The following is a 17,844-nucleotide window of genomic DNA, read 5'->3' on the forward strand; positions in this document are numbered from 1 at the left end:
CCCATTTCTTCAGAGAACTTGAGTTACAGGACGCTATTGTGTTTAGTTCTAAAACTAAACACAATACACGTCCTGTAACTCAGGTTCTCTGAATACAGAGGTCCCTTAGAGTGGAAAACAATTCTGCTGGGAAAGTAGAGCCAGAGATGCACTGCAATCTCTGTAACTCCCTGAGCTGCTGGCTCTTCACTTTTCAAATCAGCAAAGGCTCTGAGAACCTGAGAAAGGCGTGGATCACATTCTAAAACCAGTACTTAGAAATTATGCTTTCAATTTTAGAGGTTCATGACCACAGGAAAATAGCCTGTCTTAAGTAGATGTTCATTTTTTATTTGAGGAGACTGAGACCTAGAGAGTGACAAGGTCACAAACAAATCAGTAGAAAGACTAAGTGGGTGCACAGATCTTCTAATGACCTCAACTGCTAGGAGAAACCTAAGCACACAGGTCACAGTCCCACCTTCCTTCCCACCCAGCTCTCAGTACTGGGGATGGAAACCAGGGGTGTTTTACTTCTGAGCTACATATTCAGCCCTTTTGATTTTGAGACAGAGTCTTACTATGATGCTGGGATTATAGGCCTGGGCCACCATGCCAGACACAGCAGAAGGAATTTGAACCAGAAGGTTTCTCAGGCCAGAAGGAATATGAACAAACCAAGACTTCTTACAGCTGAAGCCAACTATGATTTTCTTTCTTTTTTGTGGGGGATGCTGGGGGAGGGTACAGGGGTACCTAATCACTAAGCCAGATCCCCAGCCCTGTTTTGTAATTTATTTAGAGACAGGGTGTCACTGAGTTGCTTAGCATCTCATTTTTGCTGGCTTTGAACTCTTGATCCTCCGCCTTAGCCTCCTGGGCTGCTAGGAACACAGTGCCCAGCTGAAGCTAACCATGATTTTATAAGTCAATTTCATTTCCAGAGCTGAGCATGGTAGCACACGCCTATAATTCTAGTGACATGAGAGGCTGAGACAGGAGAATCCTAAGTACAAGGCCAGCCTCAGCACCTTAGCAAGGCTTTAATCAACTTAGCGAAACCCTTTCTCAAAATAAAAAAATAAAAAAATGGCTGGGGACTTAGCTCAGTGGCAAAGCACCCCTGAGTTTAATTCCCAGTACAATAAACAAACAAACAAACAAACAAATAAATTCCCAGTAAGAGCAAGACATGTGAAAGGAGAATATAGGGACTATGACTTACACCCTTATCTAGAACACAGATCTAACAGTGGAGCCAAAACAGGTACAAAGAAAGCCAGAGAAGGTGAGCTGAGGACACAGTGTTGCCTCCCTAGCCCTCATCTGAGCACAGAGAGGGACTCACCTGCTGAGGCAGAAAGAGTTGGCCAGAAGGCCAGATGCACGCAGAGAAGGTGCTATCTTTAGCAGGAAAACGATATGGCACAGCTCTTGGCCTGGCACATAGTAGGGGCTCCATAAATAGAACTTCCTTTCCTTCTTCTCCCTCATAGAACAGGTAAGAATTTTGTCTCCTTGGTATACATTATACTCAAGTGACCAATCCCAGACAAGAGGCTGTGGCAAAAGCCTGCCGTTGAGAGTTAAGTTCTCTGCGGGGCAGCATCAAAAACTCTCAGCCTGGCTGTTATCGTGGCAACAGGACGGAGGACACGTCAGTCTCCATCCCTCTCTCTGACACATGGATACCTGCCAGGGAGCAGATGGCCTGTGTGGACAATTACCTCCATTTTGCTGCAGTGTATTTAAATTAAACAAACTGGCTTCTGTATCGCCTATTTTTAGAGGTCCTCTCAGAAAAGCAAAAAATGATGTTGGGAGAAAGAAGTCGCAAGTCTGAAGTTTAGGCAAAGCAACCACGACCGTATGAAGAACTGGGATGGATAAGGAACAGACTTTGAACACTTTCTTCGGCAGGAAGAGGTGAGAGCGCCACACACTATTGCCAGCCATGCTGGCGGTGAGCTGTATCTTGGGGGATCCAGCTGCCTCGTCAGCTGTGGGAGGAGCAGGAGCAAGGGGACAGGTTATCTGCTGCCGCACTGTATGTCCTGCTGCAAGATGAGAAATAATTGCCTCACCTGACAAGAGTTCAGACTGCTGGGAGTAAGAGCTGGAGACAGGAGCCACAGACAATAGGAGGCGACAAGAAAGACAGCCATGGGCAGCAAGTGAAGTGTAGGCTGTGGTTCCCTCTGGGCTGGATCAGATGCAGGGAAAGAAGGCACCTGCAGAGCTGTCTTAGCAAGGTGTCACCTGTGAGCTTGTGTCAGCAGAGTCTGTGGAAGGTGAACCTGGCTCCTAAACACCCCAGATGGGGCTGAAGAGAGCCTCACGTCTCTGAGCTCTCACCACTGTCAATGCACAGGTGTCTGTTAGAAGGGTGAGGTGCCTCTGCAGAGGGCTGCTGCCGGCTTTTCCTGTATCACATCAGGAAACTCAGAGCTCACACATGACCTCACTTTCTTTGGTGGCTTGCTGGTGTCCCAGGACTGACAGTGTTGGCAATGACAGAAGGTGATGGTTCTCAACCCACGACTGTTATCTGCTGAAGCCACACCAAATTATATAGAAGAGTGAGCCTACTCTGGGATCAGTTCTTGGCCAAATGATCAGGGACTTCACCAAGAGAAAAATCTCTATAAAAGGAATATCAAACACTAAGATTCTATATTATAAAAGGGGTGGGAAGTAAGGTGTTGACTTAACTTTCTTAGTGAAGAGAGATGGCATACTGAAATTTCTGGGACAAAGAACAACCTATTAAAATTTGCCATAAGCCCAAAGATCAAAAGGAAGTTTAAATTTGAACTTTCAGCTAGGGAAGCTCATAAATCCCAACACTAGCATTACTCTTTCTACTTGTTTCTCTGGGATGCCCAGTACTATTTGGATTTGGTCTTCCTATTAGTCCTTACTGCAGTATTTCAAAGCCAGTTCTCAGCCAAATGATCAGGGACTTCACCAAGAGAAAAACTCTAAAAATCAATATCAAACACGAAGATTCCATATTATAAACAAATACTAACATAGGCTCCAGGAATGTGTGGTCCTCATTCAACACTAATCAGTTACCAGACCAGCAGCAGTGGTATTTTAAAATTCAGTGAGTTAGTGGTGGGTCCTTCTAGGGGGTAACATTCAGCAGGTCTTTTGGGGAAACGGACCTGCCCTAGGACCATGGCCCAGTTTGTGTGTAACCACTCAGAGAAGGCCCTCGCACTGGTGAATGCTGGCGTGACTTACTCAAACCCTCAACTGGCTGTATTTTGGCATTTTGCCAAGGTTGAGCTCTTCCTCCAATCCCTGCTGAGATCCCTAAGACTACTCAAGAGCCTGAAAAAACAAAAACCACCACCAACAACAAAAAAAAACCCCAGACAACAGTGCTCAAACTGGTAGCTTCAAACAGCTCACAGTTAAGGAAGCTGTGCTGGATGGTTTGGTGGCTACTGAAGTGTGGATGTGGTTTTATATTGGAGAGAGCACAGCCAAGCATGGCATCATTGGCTATAAGGGTTGAAGACTAATCTGTAACATCTGATTTTATTTGATTTATTGTTTGGGTTTTCTTGGACCATGTATGATTAGACTGTTATCTGAATAAAATCAGATGTGTCAGAAAAAAAAATTCAGTGAGTCAAATTTAACTGCATCTTACAAAACCTATGTGGTGGAGTATGGCATCTTCTCCAACAACACTCCACTCTTTGTTGAGTGCCTGTTTATATAATGTGGTGCCTGTTTATATAATGTGGTGGTTGCCATCCAGGCTTTGCCATTAGGTGGACCTAGTCTGGATTCCATTTACTAACTGTGTGCCCTTGGGCAACTGACTTAACCTCTCAGCACCCGAGATGCTTCATCTGACAATGGGGATGATATCTACTTCACAGGCTGATGAGGATGATTATGAAATACCCCACACAAATGGACAGTGGAGTGACCTTTGGGGAAGGAGACCAAACATCTCTTCATATTCATGCCAAACCCAAATATCAGAATGGGGATTCTGAGTGTGTCGGAGGCTCACGGGAGGATCACAGAGAGATGCTCTGGGTTCAGGGCAGGGCTTCTTAACTGGGGCAGTTTAACCAGCTGAGGGCCTGAGGTGGGGGCATTTAGTGGGTGAGTTTAAGGTTGCTGCTAAACATCCTGCCATACCCAGGACAGCTCCTCACAAAAGAGTTATCTGGCCCCAGAGTTATGGTCAGCCATGCCAAGGAGAAAAACCTGCCTGGAGATGACTCAGAGTCATGCCGTCCTGCAGAAGCTGATCCACGCAGTTGTTGTGCTGTGTTGTTGTTGTGTTGCCCAGGATCAGGCCCAGGACTTGCCCATGCCAGGCCCTGAATTACACCCCCAGCCCTGTCCTGGGCTTTCCTTCTAGGCAGTGAGCTGCTGTGGAAGGAAGGGAAACTACCAGTAGTCTCAGGTATAGTTAGAACCTTCAAGGCCAAGGATAGACTCCTGCCCATTTGTCAGATGTGGCCACAGGTCTGAGCGAATTCTAGATTCTCTCTTAGTTTCCTGTTAAACTAGGAGATAAAGTTAATAGTTTCCTGGCTAAAGGCATGAGCTAAATTTTGAAGTGAGGAGGCAATTAACAAATAGCAAATTTCCTATCATTTTAAGTTACTAATAATATATAATGATAAAGGTACTGAAGGACTCAGCCATCTCTACAGAACAGGAGTGTGCAGCATGCACTCTTACTAAGGGCACCACTTCAGCGGCAGCTAACTGCCTCTCTGCGCTGTCTGACATCCTTCTACTTTTTCTTTTTCTTTTTTTAAACATAGGTCATTTATATTGCAGTCCCAAATGAGAGTTAATTTATTTGCCAAATGATAATTAGCAGTAAATGCAGAATAGTAGAAAAGAATCTCCTGCATCCTTTGTGAAATGCTTCTTTTAGTGGAATTGAGCAGATATTCTTTTGGCTATGGACTCTAGGCCAGGAAGTACTACACCTTGGCATTATTGCTGCATGAACATCAGAACAGCCTGAGGTTCAACCATAAAACCTGCTACCCTAGAGACTGACACAGCCCCGTGAATTGAGGAAATTCCTACAGAAGCTCTCAGAGTGAAAGGTTATAGTTGGGCATGTGGCAAATGCCTGAAATCCCAGAGACCTGGGAAGGTCAGGCAGGAGGATTGCAAGTTAGAGGACGTCCTCAGAAACTTAGCAAGATCCTAAGCAATTTAGCAAGACCCTGCCTCAAAATAAAAAATAAAAAGGGCTAGGGATATGACTCAGTGGTAAAGTGCTGCTGGGAGGGAGGGAGAGAGAGAAAGTAAGAAAGTAAGTAAGTTACAGAAACAATCCATACTGAGAGAAGATGTGGTCAAACAGAGAAGAAGAAGGCTAGGAAATCCTAGGGAATCCTGTTCTATTGGAGACTTGGCCAAGTAGCACAGAGATGAGCCAAGGGAGAAGGGTGCCAGCACCTTTCTTAGGGTGCTTCCTTTTGTGTGGAAGAGTTGGAAGTAGGAGGTTGACAAGAATAAACCCCAGGGAAGGTGCTGGTTATTCAAAGAAAGCCCAGTTAATGAAGTGAAGCCAGGCAGTTTCAAAGTCACAAGAGAAAAAACCAGTAAAATGAACTCAGATGGATTTCTGTAGACCCTCCTTGATTTATAACCATTCCTTAATATACTGATTGGTGTCAGTCACAAAAAATCAAAGTATTGTGGAGCTGGACATTTACAGATAAGGAAACTGAGGTTTGCAAAAGTTATGTACATATCAAATGAGAAAGAAATTAGATCTTATTTATTTATTTAGGTAGGGGGATTGAACTCAGGGGCACTGAACCACTGAGCCACACCCCCAGCCCTATTTTGTATTTTATTTAGAGACAGGGTCTTACTGAGTTGCTTTGCGCCTTGTGTTGCTGAGACTGGCTTTGAACTCACGATCCTCCTGTCTCAGCCTCCCAAGCTGCTGGGATTATAGGCATGCACCACTGTACCCAGCAAGAAATGAGATTTTGCTAACAAGGTTTCATTAGTCAGAAAGGCTACCTATTCACAGGTAATGCAACAAGCGGATGTGAGCTTTCCAGGGGCAGGGTAGTAGCAGTGAGACAAAGCCTGTTTTTCAAAGCTCTTTGTATTCTACTACTCTACTGAAATTTTCTTTTTAGTTGCTGACAAGTCCAATATTGTCAAATCCAAGGGCTCCCCAATCTTATTTACCATCTCCTTCTTGAAGCGCTCTGGAATTCCAAGAGAACCCCTGATCCTTCATGTCCCACCTCCTCTCACTGCTTCTTCTTTCTTTTTGTCTACTCTGGGTTCTCCCAAAGGCGCATGTTTATGGTTTGGATGTTTAATGTTCCCCTGAAAAGCTCATGTTAGGCAACATGTGAATGTACTCAGGAGAAATGATTAGATTATCACAGCTATAACCTCATCAGTGGATTAATAATTTGAATAGTACTAGGGATAACTGCAGATAGGTGAGGTGTGGCCAGAGGAAGTTGGTTGCTGGGGATATGTGGCGTTGGACTATATCTTGTTCCTGGCTCCTTTTCTATTTCCTGGCTGCTATAAGCTTTACACCACTATAATGTTCTGCCATGATGTTTCTGTCTCACCTTAAGTCCAGAAAAATGGAGTTGACACACCATGAACTGAACCATTCAAACTGAGTCTGAAATAAACTTTTCCTCCTCTAAATTGTTCTTGTCACTGAAATGATTTCAAATCTGATTTTATGTCAAAAGATTCCAAATCTATATGGTCAGCCCTATTTTCCCATTAGAGTTTCAGTTGCACATCTCCAAGAATCTAGCAGACCTTTCTGTTCGACCGCCTGTCTATTCTACATAACCTAATATGCCTCAAGTCAGATCAACCTCCCCTTCCTAATCCGGATCATATCCCTCCCCCTTTTCTAATGGACACAATACCTCTATTTTTATTTGGTGCCAGATAGAAAACAGTGCCTCGGCACTCTACCACTGAGCCAGCCCCTGTCCTCCTATCCCGCTTTTACTTCTTCAGCCAATGGTACCCTTCATTTTTCCAGGTTCTCAGGCTCCAAACAGAAATAGCATCTTTCACTCATCTTTTTCTGTTAATCCTTTGGTGAGATTCAGACTGAGGGAGTTTGTGTGTTCTAGAAGTTCAATATTCTTCCATGGAAAGAGAATTTCTCTAGTTGGGTGTGGATAGAATTTTCCTGGAGACCTTGGAGCACAATTTTCTTATTTTGTGTACATTCTGGTTAAGGGAGGGAAAGTTAGGAATATAATACAGAAGGGAAATAAAAAGTAGGTGCGAGGGGCAGGAGGGGAAGCTCAGAGGTAAATCACTTGCCTAGAGTATGTGAGGCCCTGGGGTTCCATCCTTAGCACTGGGGGAAAAAAGTAAATGAGAAACCTTTTAGGGCTGGGGTTAAGGCTCAGCGGTAGAACACTTGCCTAGCAAGTACAAGGCCCTGGGTTTGATCCTCAGCACCACATAAAAATAAATAAAATAAAGATATTGTGTCCAACTAAAACTAAAAAAAAAAAAAAAAAAGAGAGAGAGAGAAACCTTTTAGCTTGTCTTTGATGAGAGTGATGATAAACACTGTACAGATGCCAAGTACATTTCCCCTTGTATCTTCATACTGCAAACTCCTCGTAGATATTCAGGAAGTTTTGGGGGTGAGATAGACATGGTAGTGCACACCTGTAATCCCAGCACTTGGGAGGCTGAGGAAGGGGGATTGCAAGTTTGAGACCAGCCTCAGCAATTTAGTGAGACCCTGCCTTAAAGTGATAAGGGCTGGGACTATAACTCAGTGGTGGAGTGCACCTGGGTTTAATCCCTAGTTCCCAGCAAAAAAAAAGTTGAGGGAAAAAGTTGGGGGAGTGACATACAGATACCTATTTTTGATATTGTAAATAGTATTTCATTTTTTTTGGAAAACAAAAACAAACAAACCAAAAAGGAACTGAAGATGCCTACAGTAAGCACAGGTGCCAAAGAATGAATACACATGGCAGACAGAAGCCTTGGTGGGCAATTGGACTTCTGGACATATGTACATATCCTGGGACTGGGACCCAGACTAAAGGTTTGTGGGACAGTCATGTAAGACAGTACACTTACCAAAAAACATCCATGCACTGCAAACACAGGAGGGCAGCAGTGGTGCAGAAGGCTCAGGAAAACATGAGCAGGCTTGAGTTACTACATTTAGGGCACTGTGTCAGCTGCAAAATTACTTTCATACTATTTGAGGGTGATATTATCCTTGCATCCTCTGAAAGCCCAAGCTTGTTGCCTTGAGCACATGTGGTAAAACACTGCTGGATAAACAAAGGAATGGTAACTCTTTACCTCTCAGGAAAAAGCAGAGTCTCTTAGCAGCCCCCAAAGGTTCCTCTAATTACATCATTTTCAGGGTGACAGAGACATTACCCCACTACTAACCTGGGTTACGGTCGCTTCTGTGGCAGCCTCCTCTATCCTTAAATAACCTCTACTATCTAAAGTTGCCATCTTTGAGCCTCGTGTTCACATGGATATGCCATGCAGAATGATCTGTCTAAGGAAACACAAACTTCATGAATGAGCTCAACCCCTTGCCTTGGACAGCTCATTTCATTGGCTGCAAGAGATCCAGCAATGAAGTTTGATGATGTACTGAGTTACTGGGAAAAATGGAGCCCTGAGACATTCCTAGAGTGAATATGAACAAATTAAATTGGGATGTTGTTTGATCTAGACTCAGGAGAGCCAGGGTTCCAGTGCACACACCAACAGTCATGTACATCACTGCCAGTAGGGTCCTCTTCAGCATGCTGTTGCATTAGTGTGCCCTTTGTAACATGCTGGCATTGAGCAATGATTAGAATATTCCCAAATGACACAAATGACTATAGATATCCTGCTCTTTATAGATTATCTGTGTTAGGAAAAAAGAGGGCAATTTTATTCTACATAATCATTATCTGTTCTTTAGGCAATAATAATAGAGCTAATAATACTAATATTTTACCTTGATGTTCCTATTTGTTTAGTAACACTGAATTTTGTTTTCCTAATTCCTTTATATATTTCTGAACTATAGTTTAGTTTCCTGAAAGGATCTACCTATCATGTGAGAGTATCTTGAGCAAAATCATAGTTATAGGTACTTAAAACCAGTTTTGTTCCTTACAATTAATACAATTATTAATTCATACAGTTTTTGGTAATTACTGGTTATCATTTAACAAATATTTATTGAGTATCTACTATGGGACAGGATGGGCTAGTGACTGGGGATACAACAGCAAAGAAAGCAAAGTCCTTTAATTGTATCCTGATGATGATCTTGAGCCTGACTGACCCTGTCCCATCTGACACAGTCTAATCCCCAGCCTCTTAAACCACAGAGTGGGCTGGATACTCAGTGGAGTCTTATCTGACATAGGCCATTCTGCCCTTCATCATGACCCTTAGATCTAAGAAGGGAAAGGGAAGGAGAAAGGCAAGAGAACCACCAGTCCTGATGACACTCAGAGCACTTGGCTGAGGCTGAATGTAAAACTCTGGCAACAAAGCTTTTTTAAATTTGATTTATTTTTTAAAATTTGTTTTTGAGTGCTGGAAATTGAAGCCAAGGCTCTACGCTGAGCTATGCCCCGACCTTTGGCCTCAAAGTTCTTAAAGTAACAGTCATTCCCATTATTCTCAAGTTCCCCAAAGCCAAAGCAATCTGTGATTCTGTGAGACAGTAAGTATGCATTTGATCTTCTATTAGGACTTAGATTTGAAGGAGGTATCCCCAAAAAGCTCATGTGTGAGACAATGCAAGAAAGGTGAGAGATGAAATGATTAGGTTATTAAGGCCTTAACCTAATCAGCGTATTAATCTGCTGATAGTTGTTGTTGTTGTTTACCAGGGTACCAGGGATTGAACTCAGGGCATTCAACCACTGAGCCACATCCCAGCCCTATTTTTATTCTACTTACAGACAGGGTCTCACTGAGTTGCTCAGCTCTTTCGCTTTTGCTGAGGTTGGCTCCCGTCTCAGCTGGGGTTACAGGAATGCACCACTGTGCCTGGCTGCTGATAGCATTAACTGGGTGGTGGCTGTAGGCAGGTAGGGTGTGGCTGCAGGAGGCAGACCACTGTGAGCATGACTTTGGGGTTTATATTTGACTAAATATAAACTCTAGTGAGCAGAGTCTCTCTGCTTCCTGACTGTCATGTCCTGAGCTGCTTTCCTCTGCCATGCCCCTCTGCCATGATATTCTGCCTCATCTTGGGCTCAGGGCAACCAATTTGGTCATCTATGGACTGAGACCTCTGAAACTGTGAGCACCACATAAATTTTTCCTCTTTTACATTATTGCTTTCAGATGTTTTTGTCACAGCAAAGAAAAAGCGGTCTAAAACATCTCTCCTCTGAGATTCTTAGCAGAAGAGCTTCTAAAAAACCCTTGAAATCTCCAGGGTGAAGGGGGGTCCTTTACATTCTAATCAGATGGCTGTGGTCAGGGCCCCTTAGACAGCTCAACATGGGAGGTGGCTGCCAGAAAGACCAGGGCACGATTAGAAAGCTGGAACCTTCAACCTCACCAGACTTCTGAGGAGGGGAGAGGGGCTGGAGATGGAGTTGGTCACCAAGAGCCAATGACTTACTCAATCCTGCTTTTCTAACAGAACCTCCATAAACCCTCAACAAAGAGGCTCTGGGATTAGTGAAGGCATTCACAGCCCAGGAGGTAGAGAACTAGAACACCACAGGGACAGACGCTCCCGTGCTTCTGGACCCTTCTGGACCTTGCCCTCTTCATCTGGCTGTTTATCTGTGTAATATCCTTTATAATAAATCTGTTAATAGCAAGTGAAGTGTTCCCCAAGTTCCAGGAGCCATTAGAGCAAATTATTGAACTTGGGGAAGGGGTCATGATTTGCAGTTAAATCAGACATAAGTGTGTGCTACTTATAGTTGGTGACGGAAGTAGGGGTCAATCTTGTGAGATGAGTCCTTAACCTATGGGTTCTGGGTAAACTCCAGGTAGTGTCAGAATTGAATTAAATTGCAGGACTAACAGTTGGTGTCTGCAGTGAACTAGAGATTGTGTGGCATGAAACCCCCATAAAATATATGTTAGAAATGTTCTGTAAATAGGATCATGGTAGTAATAGTAAATCCCTGGGAAGAGGAGAAGAAGGTGGGCTATCTTAAAAGTTCACTATAATGTATTTATAGAGCCTGTTTTTGGAAGCATGTCTAGAAAATTCATTTAAAAAGTCTTTTATAGCTGAGCGTGGTGGTATGCACCTATAATTTTCAGGAGGCTGAGGCAGGAGGATCTCAAGTTCAAGGCCAGTCTGGATACCTTAGTGAGACCTGTCTCAGAAAATAAAAAGAACTGGGGATGTGGTTCATTGGTAGAATGCCTCTGGGTTCAATACCCAGTCCTGAAAAAAACAGGTTTTCTACAATTGCTTTATTACCTATTTAAGATAATATATTTTGATAGAAAAAAAATCAAACTATGCTAGCCAGAGTCTGGGATACAGAATGGGTTACATCTTAGCCCTGTGTTTAATACTCTTACTTTTTTCTTCTCTCACTTTACAATGATGTGGGTTAAAACAAAATAGCAAGGATATCTTCCCCCCGTAGTGGGGATTGAACTCAGGAGCACTCTACCACTGACCTACATCTCAGCCCTTTTTATTTTTGAGACAGGGTCTTGCTAAGTTGCTGAGGTTGGCCTCAAACTGTGATTCTCCTTCCTCAGCCTACCGAGAAGCTGGGATTACAGGTAGGAGCTTCCATGCCTGGCTTTCTGCCTAGGGATTTCTGCCTAGATCAACAGTGCAGCATCCCCTACCTCATACCATGGTGGCGAAAGCCATCTATAGTGAGGACAAAACTATCTGTACCCATTGGTGTTACGAACAGACTTAGGAGACTGGGATGACTATGACATGGCTCAGGAACCTGTCTGTGGAGAATTCATAAGACCACACACAAGAGGCGTATGAGTGGCAATCTTCAGCAATCTGTTTCCCATTTTGCCAACTTAAAGAGAATGATGATCTCATGCAGAATGAAAGGTCACTGAAATGAGTGTGCTTAATATAATTCTCTCTCTGCTCAAAGTTATTGTTGTTGTTATTATTATTAATATGGGGCTGGGGATTGAATCCAGGGCTTTATACATGCTAGGCAAGTACCCTTTCACTGAACTATGACCCCAACCCTCAGTGTGAGCTTTAACTTGGCCTAAGAAACACCCACAATGATGCATTCTTAGATTTCTTAGATTACATGTTATTCCATAAAATTTGAAAAAAACATACTGTAGGGAAGCTCTACTACTACTGTTAAAATAAATATTCATGATGTCTACCCTCTTTGAAAGAGAGGTCTCAGGTAATGGAAGGGCATTTCCAATTCTTTCACAGAGTGAAATCAGGAGATGCTAGTCTGGAAGACTGTTGGAAGTAGATTCCCAGCAAGCAGCTTTAGCTGTAAAGTGCATCTCTGGTGCAGCTGTTGGGGGAGTGACACTTCAGGATCAGCAGGAAGGCCATACTGCACAAGTGGGGATGAGACTACTAGGGAAATGGGAGGGGAAAAGGAGAGGAAGGATCAGTGGTCTGCTTCCTTCCCTCCACCCAGCTCACTCATTCTCCTACTTGGGAGGGAGGGGGGCTTTAAACTTCTGCTCTCTCCTATTTTTAAGCACACTTGAAAACTATACCTCCCTGCCCCCTTCCATGAAGGTAAGTGTGGTCATGTGACTTGCTCTGAACAAGGAAATGGAAGGGAAGTGATGCATACCACTTCCTGGTAGAAGCACAGGAAGCCTGGGATTGGGCCTCTGCTTTGTAAATGTACATTTGTAAATGGAAGTGCCAAAAGATGGAAGAGATAAAACTTTGTGTGAATCAGGGAAACAGCAAAACCAATTCCAGGCAAGAACAAAACCAAACCAGTTTTTGTTACATTAAAGCTGTTGAGTTGGTGGCTCCCGCCAGGGCCTCCTCCTTCTCCCTGAGTTGCTGTCCTTTTTCACCCCCGCTTCCTTCCCCTCCCTCATCACCTGGCTCTTCCTTTCCTTTCCTCTGCTCTGTGCTGATTCCACTGCTCTCCTAACTGGAAAAAAATGAGCATGTTTTATATTCTCATTCTTAATCTAAAACAAGGACAAGTTTGTGTTTTTATTAAAAAAGTGGGTGATTTTTAAAGTAAACATTTATATTTCTTGAGTTTTAGTTTCCCTGAGGTAAACTGAGCTTTAGCTTATGTAAAAATGTATGCATTGAAAACTTGACTATTTTATATAAACAAATTAAGTTACTCCTGTGTATAGACCCTCAGTTGGCTTTCTTGTGTGGCTATCAGGAAAAAGAAGAACATCCACCCTCCCTGAACATCATGCAGTGACAGCCACATAACTCAGAAACCCCAAGGTCCCCCTGCAGCTGCTCTGAGCGGCAAACCACTTTCTGTGCAGTTGTCCTCAGTAATTTTGTTAAAAGGGCTGGAGGAGCAGGAGTGTCCAGCAGCTTATTCAAGATTGTCAGACACCTTGGGTTACCTGAAGAACTAATCATTTCCATGCACATTCATTCATGCCACAGCATTTAGACCCGAGGTCACCCCCACCACCCGGAAAGTTGGCTCAAGCAATTAAAGTCCCTCTAGATATAAAAGAGCAGAACAGGAAAGGGCAGGAAAATGCAATGATAGCCTGGCTAATCATGCATATTTAAATAAACACAGCAGATGTGCACTTAAAAAAATTTAAACGAGCTCTGGTTTCAAGTAAGAACATGCTCCACTAGGTAAACAAGACCAGGACTTTTAGGCCATTTTAGACACCATGGAGGAAACTACTGAGGGTTTTACACATGACCAATTCCTCAGAGATGATGTGGTGCAGGAAGGGGAGAGGGAAGGAGGCAACATTTATATTAGGAACAGAAGAACATGCACAGGAGCAAGAGTCCTGAGGAGAATTCTGAAGTGCACTTACTGCCTGCTTTTGCTCTTCTTCCTAGAAGTGATGAACAAAAACAAGGCAGAGGAGAAAAGGAGAGAAATTAATGCCATCACCACAAATGTTGGGAAGAAATGAGGCAAACCAAGCCAGACCCTGGGTTCTGAGATCAAAGGGCCTGTCCAGTAGAAGAGCATCAATGGGACACAGCGAATGGCAGGCCTCTGCCCCAACCAGTTAATTCAATGCTAACTTATAGAACTGAAAGGAAAGAATCTTAGAAACCATCTAGACCAACTTCCTAATTTACAGATATTAGAGGCCAAGAGAGCCTCACTTTCTAAGGTCACATAACCATTTAGGGTAAACTGATAGAAGAAATTCAATCATGGCTTAAGATCCTAACCATCATTCTATGTCACCATTCATAATTTACAAGTGATTTGGTACACTTATCTAGTTCCAAGGTGTGGAATACAGACCAACAGCATCAGCATCCCCTGGTAACTTACCAGAGATACAAATTTGGCCAGACCCACTGAATGAAAGCTCTAGAATGGGGCACAGCAGTGTGTTCCAAGAGTCTTTCATTCGAGTTTGAGAACCATTGCTCTCTAAGTTTCCAGTGAGCAGTTCCATCCGTTCTTGGTCTGCTTCTTTTCTAGTTCCCTCTCCCCACTAAACATGTTGGAACTGCACCCGCTTCCATTTTTTTTTTCAGGGAAGCACATGCCCACTTCCCCCAATAAACCGCAAATTGCTTCAGAAGGCCTTTCAAAACAGAATTCTCAGTCTTGATTTTTCATTAATAGAATGCAGGTCTATTTGGTAATTTTTATGCAGAAGACATAAAGATCACGTCTGACTTTTAGAACCCTTTAGTGATGGCCCTTGCTAACCCCAGCTGACTGACAAAATGAATGCACCATCAGACACTGCTGACGAAGTTCAAAGATGAGATAAACACTTTCGAGTTTCTTTCTCCTCGGTCCTTTGCTCTTTGGCTACCCTATTCTGTCTTTTAGTGGATTTCTTCTTCCTCTTTCTGTGCCTCATGGTGGGTGTCTGTGGTCAGGGTGCATCTGCTCTTTGCTCCAGTATGTAAATATTAAAGTGGCTGCAATGGCTCTACTTAAGTTGGATCCACATGTGCAGGCCATCTCCACTGAACACAAGTCTGGGAGTCTTAGCAATGGATATGGATTCCTGCTGTCACAAAGTGTGCAGGTCTAGGTGTGACAGCAGAGTGGTTTTAGTTAAGCAAAGGAATTGCGAAAGGGAGAGAGGGTAAGTAAAAACTTGGGAGACAATATTTTTTACTTGTGCAACAGCCAGACTTGAACTAGAAATTAAATGAACAGCAAGAAATTCCTTGAGGCAGTTCTGGTTCTGCCCAGGGAGGTGTTTTTCTTATCAGAAGTCAGCTGCCAGGTACTGACCAAATCTAACACCCAGGGAACCCAGACAGGTGGCCCTGAGCACCAGCTCATTCACCTTAAGAAGGCAGAGGCTTCCTGCCTATGCATGTGCACATAGGGCTCTAGTCCCAGGGGAGTTTTTCAGTTGGGAAGTTATCTCCCTTTGCAGCCAGGCTTCCCGATGGTGCTGGACAATGCTTACATTCAGCAGGCAAGGCAAACAGCCATAGAAGAATTATTAAACAATCTTAAAACATGTTTTTTATTGCTGCTACCAAGTATTGAAATGGAAATTGGGATGGTAGGGGAGAAATGGGGCAATTCTCACAGCCTGAAATCCTTTCTCAGGTCAAAAGACCAGTTCGTAATTTCTTAGAACTACTTCTCAGATACTTCCCAATTGTCACTGTTTTTCCAGCAATGTTTTATGCTTGCCCATGTGGTGACTCTGCTATATATGTTAGTTCAAAGACACGAAACCATTATGATTGGCAGTACACGCATGTGTCACATTAGGATGGGGTTGGTGGACAGGCTATCATCCTCAGGACTTCAAGGTCCCCATGTGTACTTGTGGACTTTGGCAAAGTGTTACCTAGGATGGAGCTGTATAACTTAAAACACACACAGTTATTCAGATAAAGTCTTTAAGGCTCTGTCAACACTGTAAAAAGGTTAGATATAAGGTCTTAGAACTTTTTGTTATCAATCAGTCAGCAGGAATCAGTAAACATTGACTGATGACAACGGACAGAGCCCAAACTTGATTTAAAGGGGTCATAATACCTTAATTTTAAAGTGCAAATCCTAGAACTGCTTATGATATCTAAAAATTTGAATTTCTTCCACATGGGGTAAGGTCTGGCCCGGTGACAAAAGTAATGGCATAGTTTCTGGGATCATCTATACAAAAATATACATTCTAGCTAGATAAACATTTGCAAATGAGGTTGAAATTCAAAACATCAGTATTTATCTGTATGCATATTTATTTATCTGCATATTATATATTTATCTGTATATAAGTGTATTTCAAAAGCAATATTGGAACTATGAGCTGGCACAGTGGTGCACACCTTGCAACCCCATCTACTCAAGAGACTGAAGCAGGGGCTGGGGTTGTGGCTCAGCGGTAGAGCCCTTACCTAACACGCATGAGACAATGGGTTTGATCCTCAGCACTACATAAAAATAAGTAAATAAAATAAAGGCATGCTGTCCATCTACTACTAAAGAGAGAGAGAGAGAGAGAGAGAGAGAGAGAGAGGGAGGGAGGGGGGCAATCTGAAGCAGGGCAATCTCAAGTTTGAGTCCAGCCTGGACCCCTTGCAAGACCCTGTCTCAAAATAAAATATATAAAGAGTTTGGGATGTAGCTCAGTGGTAGGGTACCTCTGGGTTCAATCCTCAGTAACACACACCCACAGAAAAACAAGAAAGCATGCATTAGAAACAGAAATACCAGCACACAACCATTTCTAGATTAAATAAGAAATTTGAGTACAGGTTATTGATAAATTCACTAATCAAGAAAAAATGTAGGGGAAAGATATGTAGAGAAACATGGGTATTTGAAAATCAGTGTATATTATATCATCAAAAGAAAAAACAACTGAGAAGAAAGTCCTTGATACTCCTTGGCGATGGGGATTGAGTCTCTTCACCATCACTTACCAAATACCTAGCATGACATTTAGGAACTCAACACATTTTTGTAAAATAAACATGTAGTTAGTTTTTACCCTGCCTTGATCCCCAAAAAGAATATCTGAGAAAAATTTTTATTGACTGAATTAATAAACAATGGTGCAACTTTTTATATATACTTACTTACATGACCACTTTTTCAGATAAAAAAATGAAGTACAAAATATTTTACTGACGCTATGGAGTGAAAGAACTGCCTGTGAAATGGAAATTCACTGTGTGATGTATGTATGTTAATTTATGAGCCTCCCAGACCATGTGGCTTAACTGTCCATTTGACTAACTGCTTACAGCTGTTTTATGAGCGAATTAAATACTAACAGACTGAACATCAATGAAAGGAGGACAGTCATTTGAAATTAAAATTAGGAGTCCAAAGGGTGTTTTTATTATGGGTTGGTATAATTTTTTTAATAGTAGGAAAACATCTTTGAGATTTTAATAGAAGCCACTGACTTCTATATATGAACTTTTGGGAATGTATATAATACACAAATTAAGATTGTGCTGTAATTCCTTCAGGAATCTGGACATTACTAAAGACATCAGATTTTCAACTGTGAACTGTGTTCCATGGATAAAAAGACAACGTTTCTAGGCTTGTGTTTACAAATTCATCTAGTCTGAGTGGCCGCAACCCTGTCAGGTGGGTAAATGATAAGGCATTTAAATCTGGTAGGGGATCCTATAAGATGGGGTGGCAGGGTCCTGTTTGTTTTGCTGAAATTATAAGACAAAAGTTAGAAAGAAATTTGGGATTTGGGGTTAGGGGAAAAAAAAGA

At 42.7% G+C, this 17,844-nt stretch overlaps 1 protein-coding gene and 1 pseudogene across 1 annotated transcript in view; one reads left to right on the forward strand and one right to left on the reverse strand.

The window, feature by feature from the left end:
• Nucleotides 1-17,844, reverse strand: part of Dtnb (dystrobrevin beta) — a 228,612-nt gene that overhangs the window by 18,393 nt on the left and 192,375 nt on the right. Inside the window, exon 16 of the mRNA XM_026389833.2 lies at nt 13,975-13,995. Coding sequence (XP_026245618.2) covers nt 13,975-13,995 — 21 coding nt within the window. The remainder of the gene's footprint in view (nt 1-13,974; nt 13,996-17,844) is intronic.
• Nucleotides 3,163-3,505, forward strand: LOC113189477 (ATP synthase F(0) complex subunit g, mitochondrial pseudogene; annotated as a pseudogene).

Source organism: Urocitellus parryii, chromosome 12, assembly GCF_045843805.1.
Source record: "Urocitellus parryii isolate mUroPar1 chromosome 12, mUroPar1.hap1, whole genome shotgun sequence".
Taxonomy (NCBI): domain Eukaryota; kingdom Metazoa; phylum Chordata; class Mammalia; order Rodentia; family Sciuridae; genus Urocitellus; species Urocitellus parryii.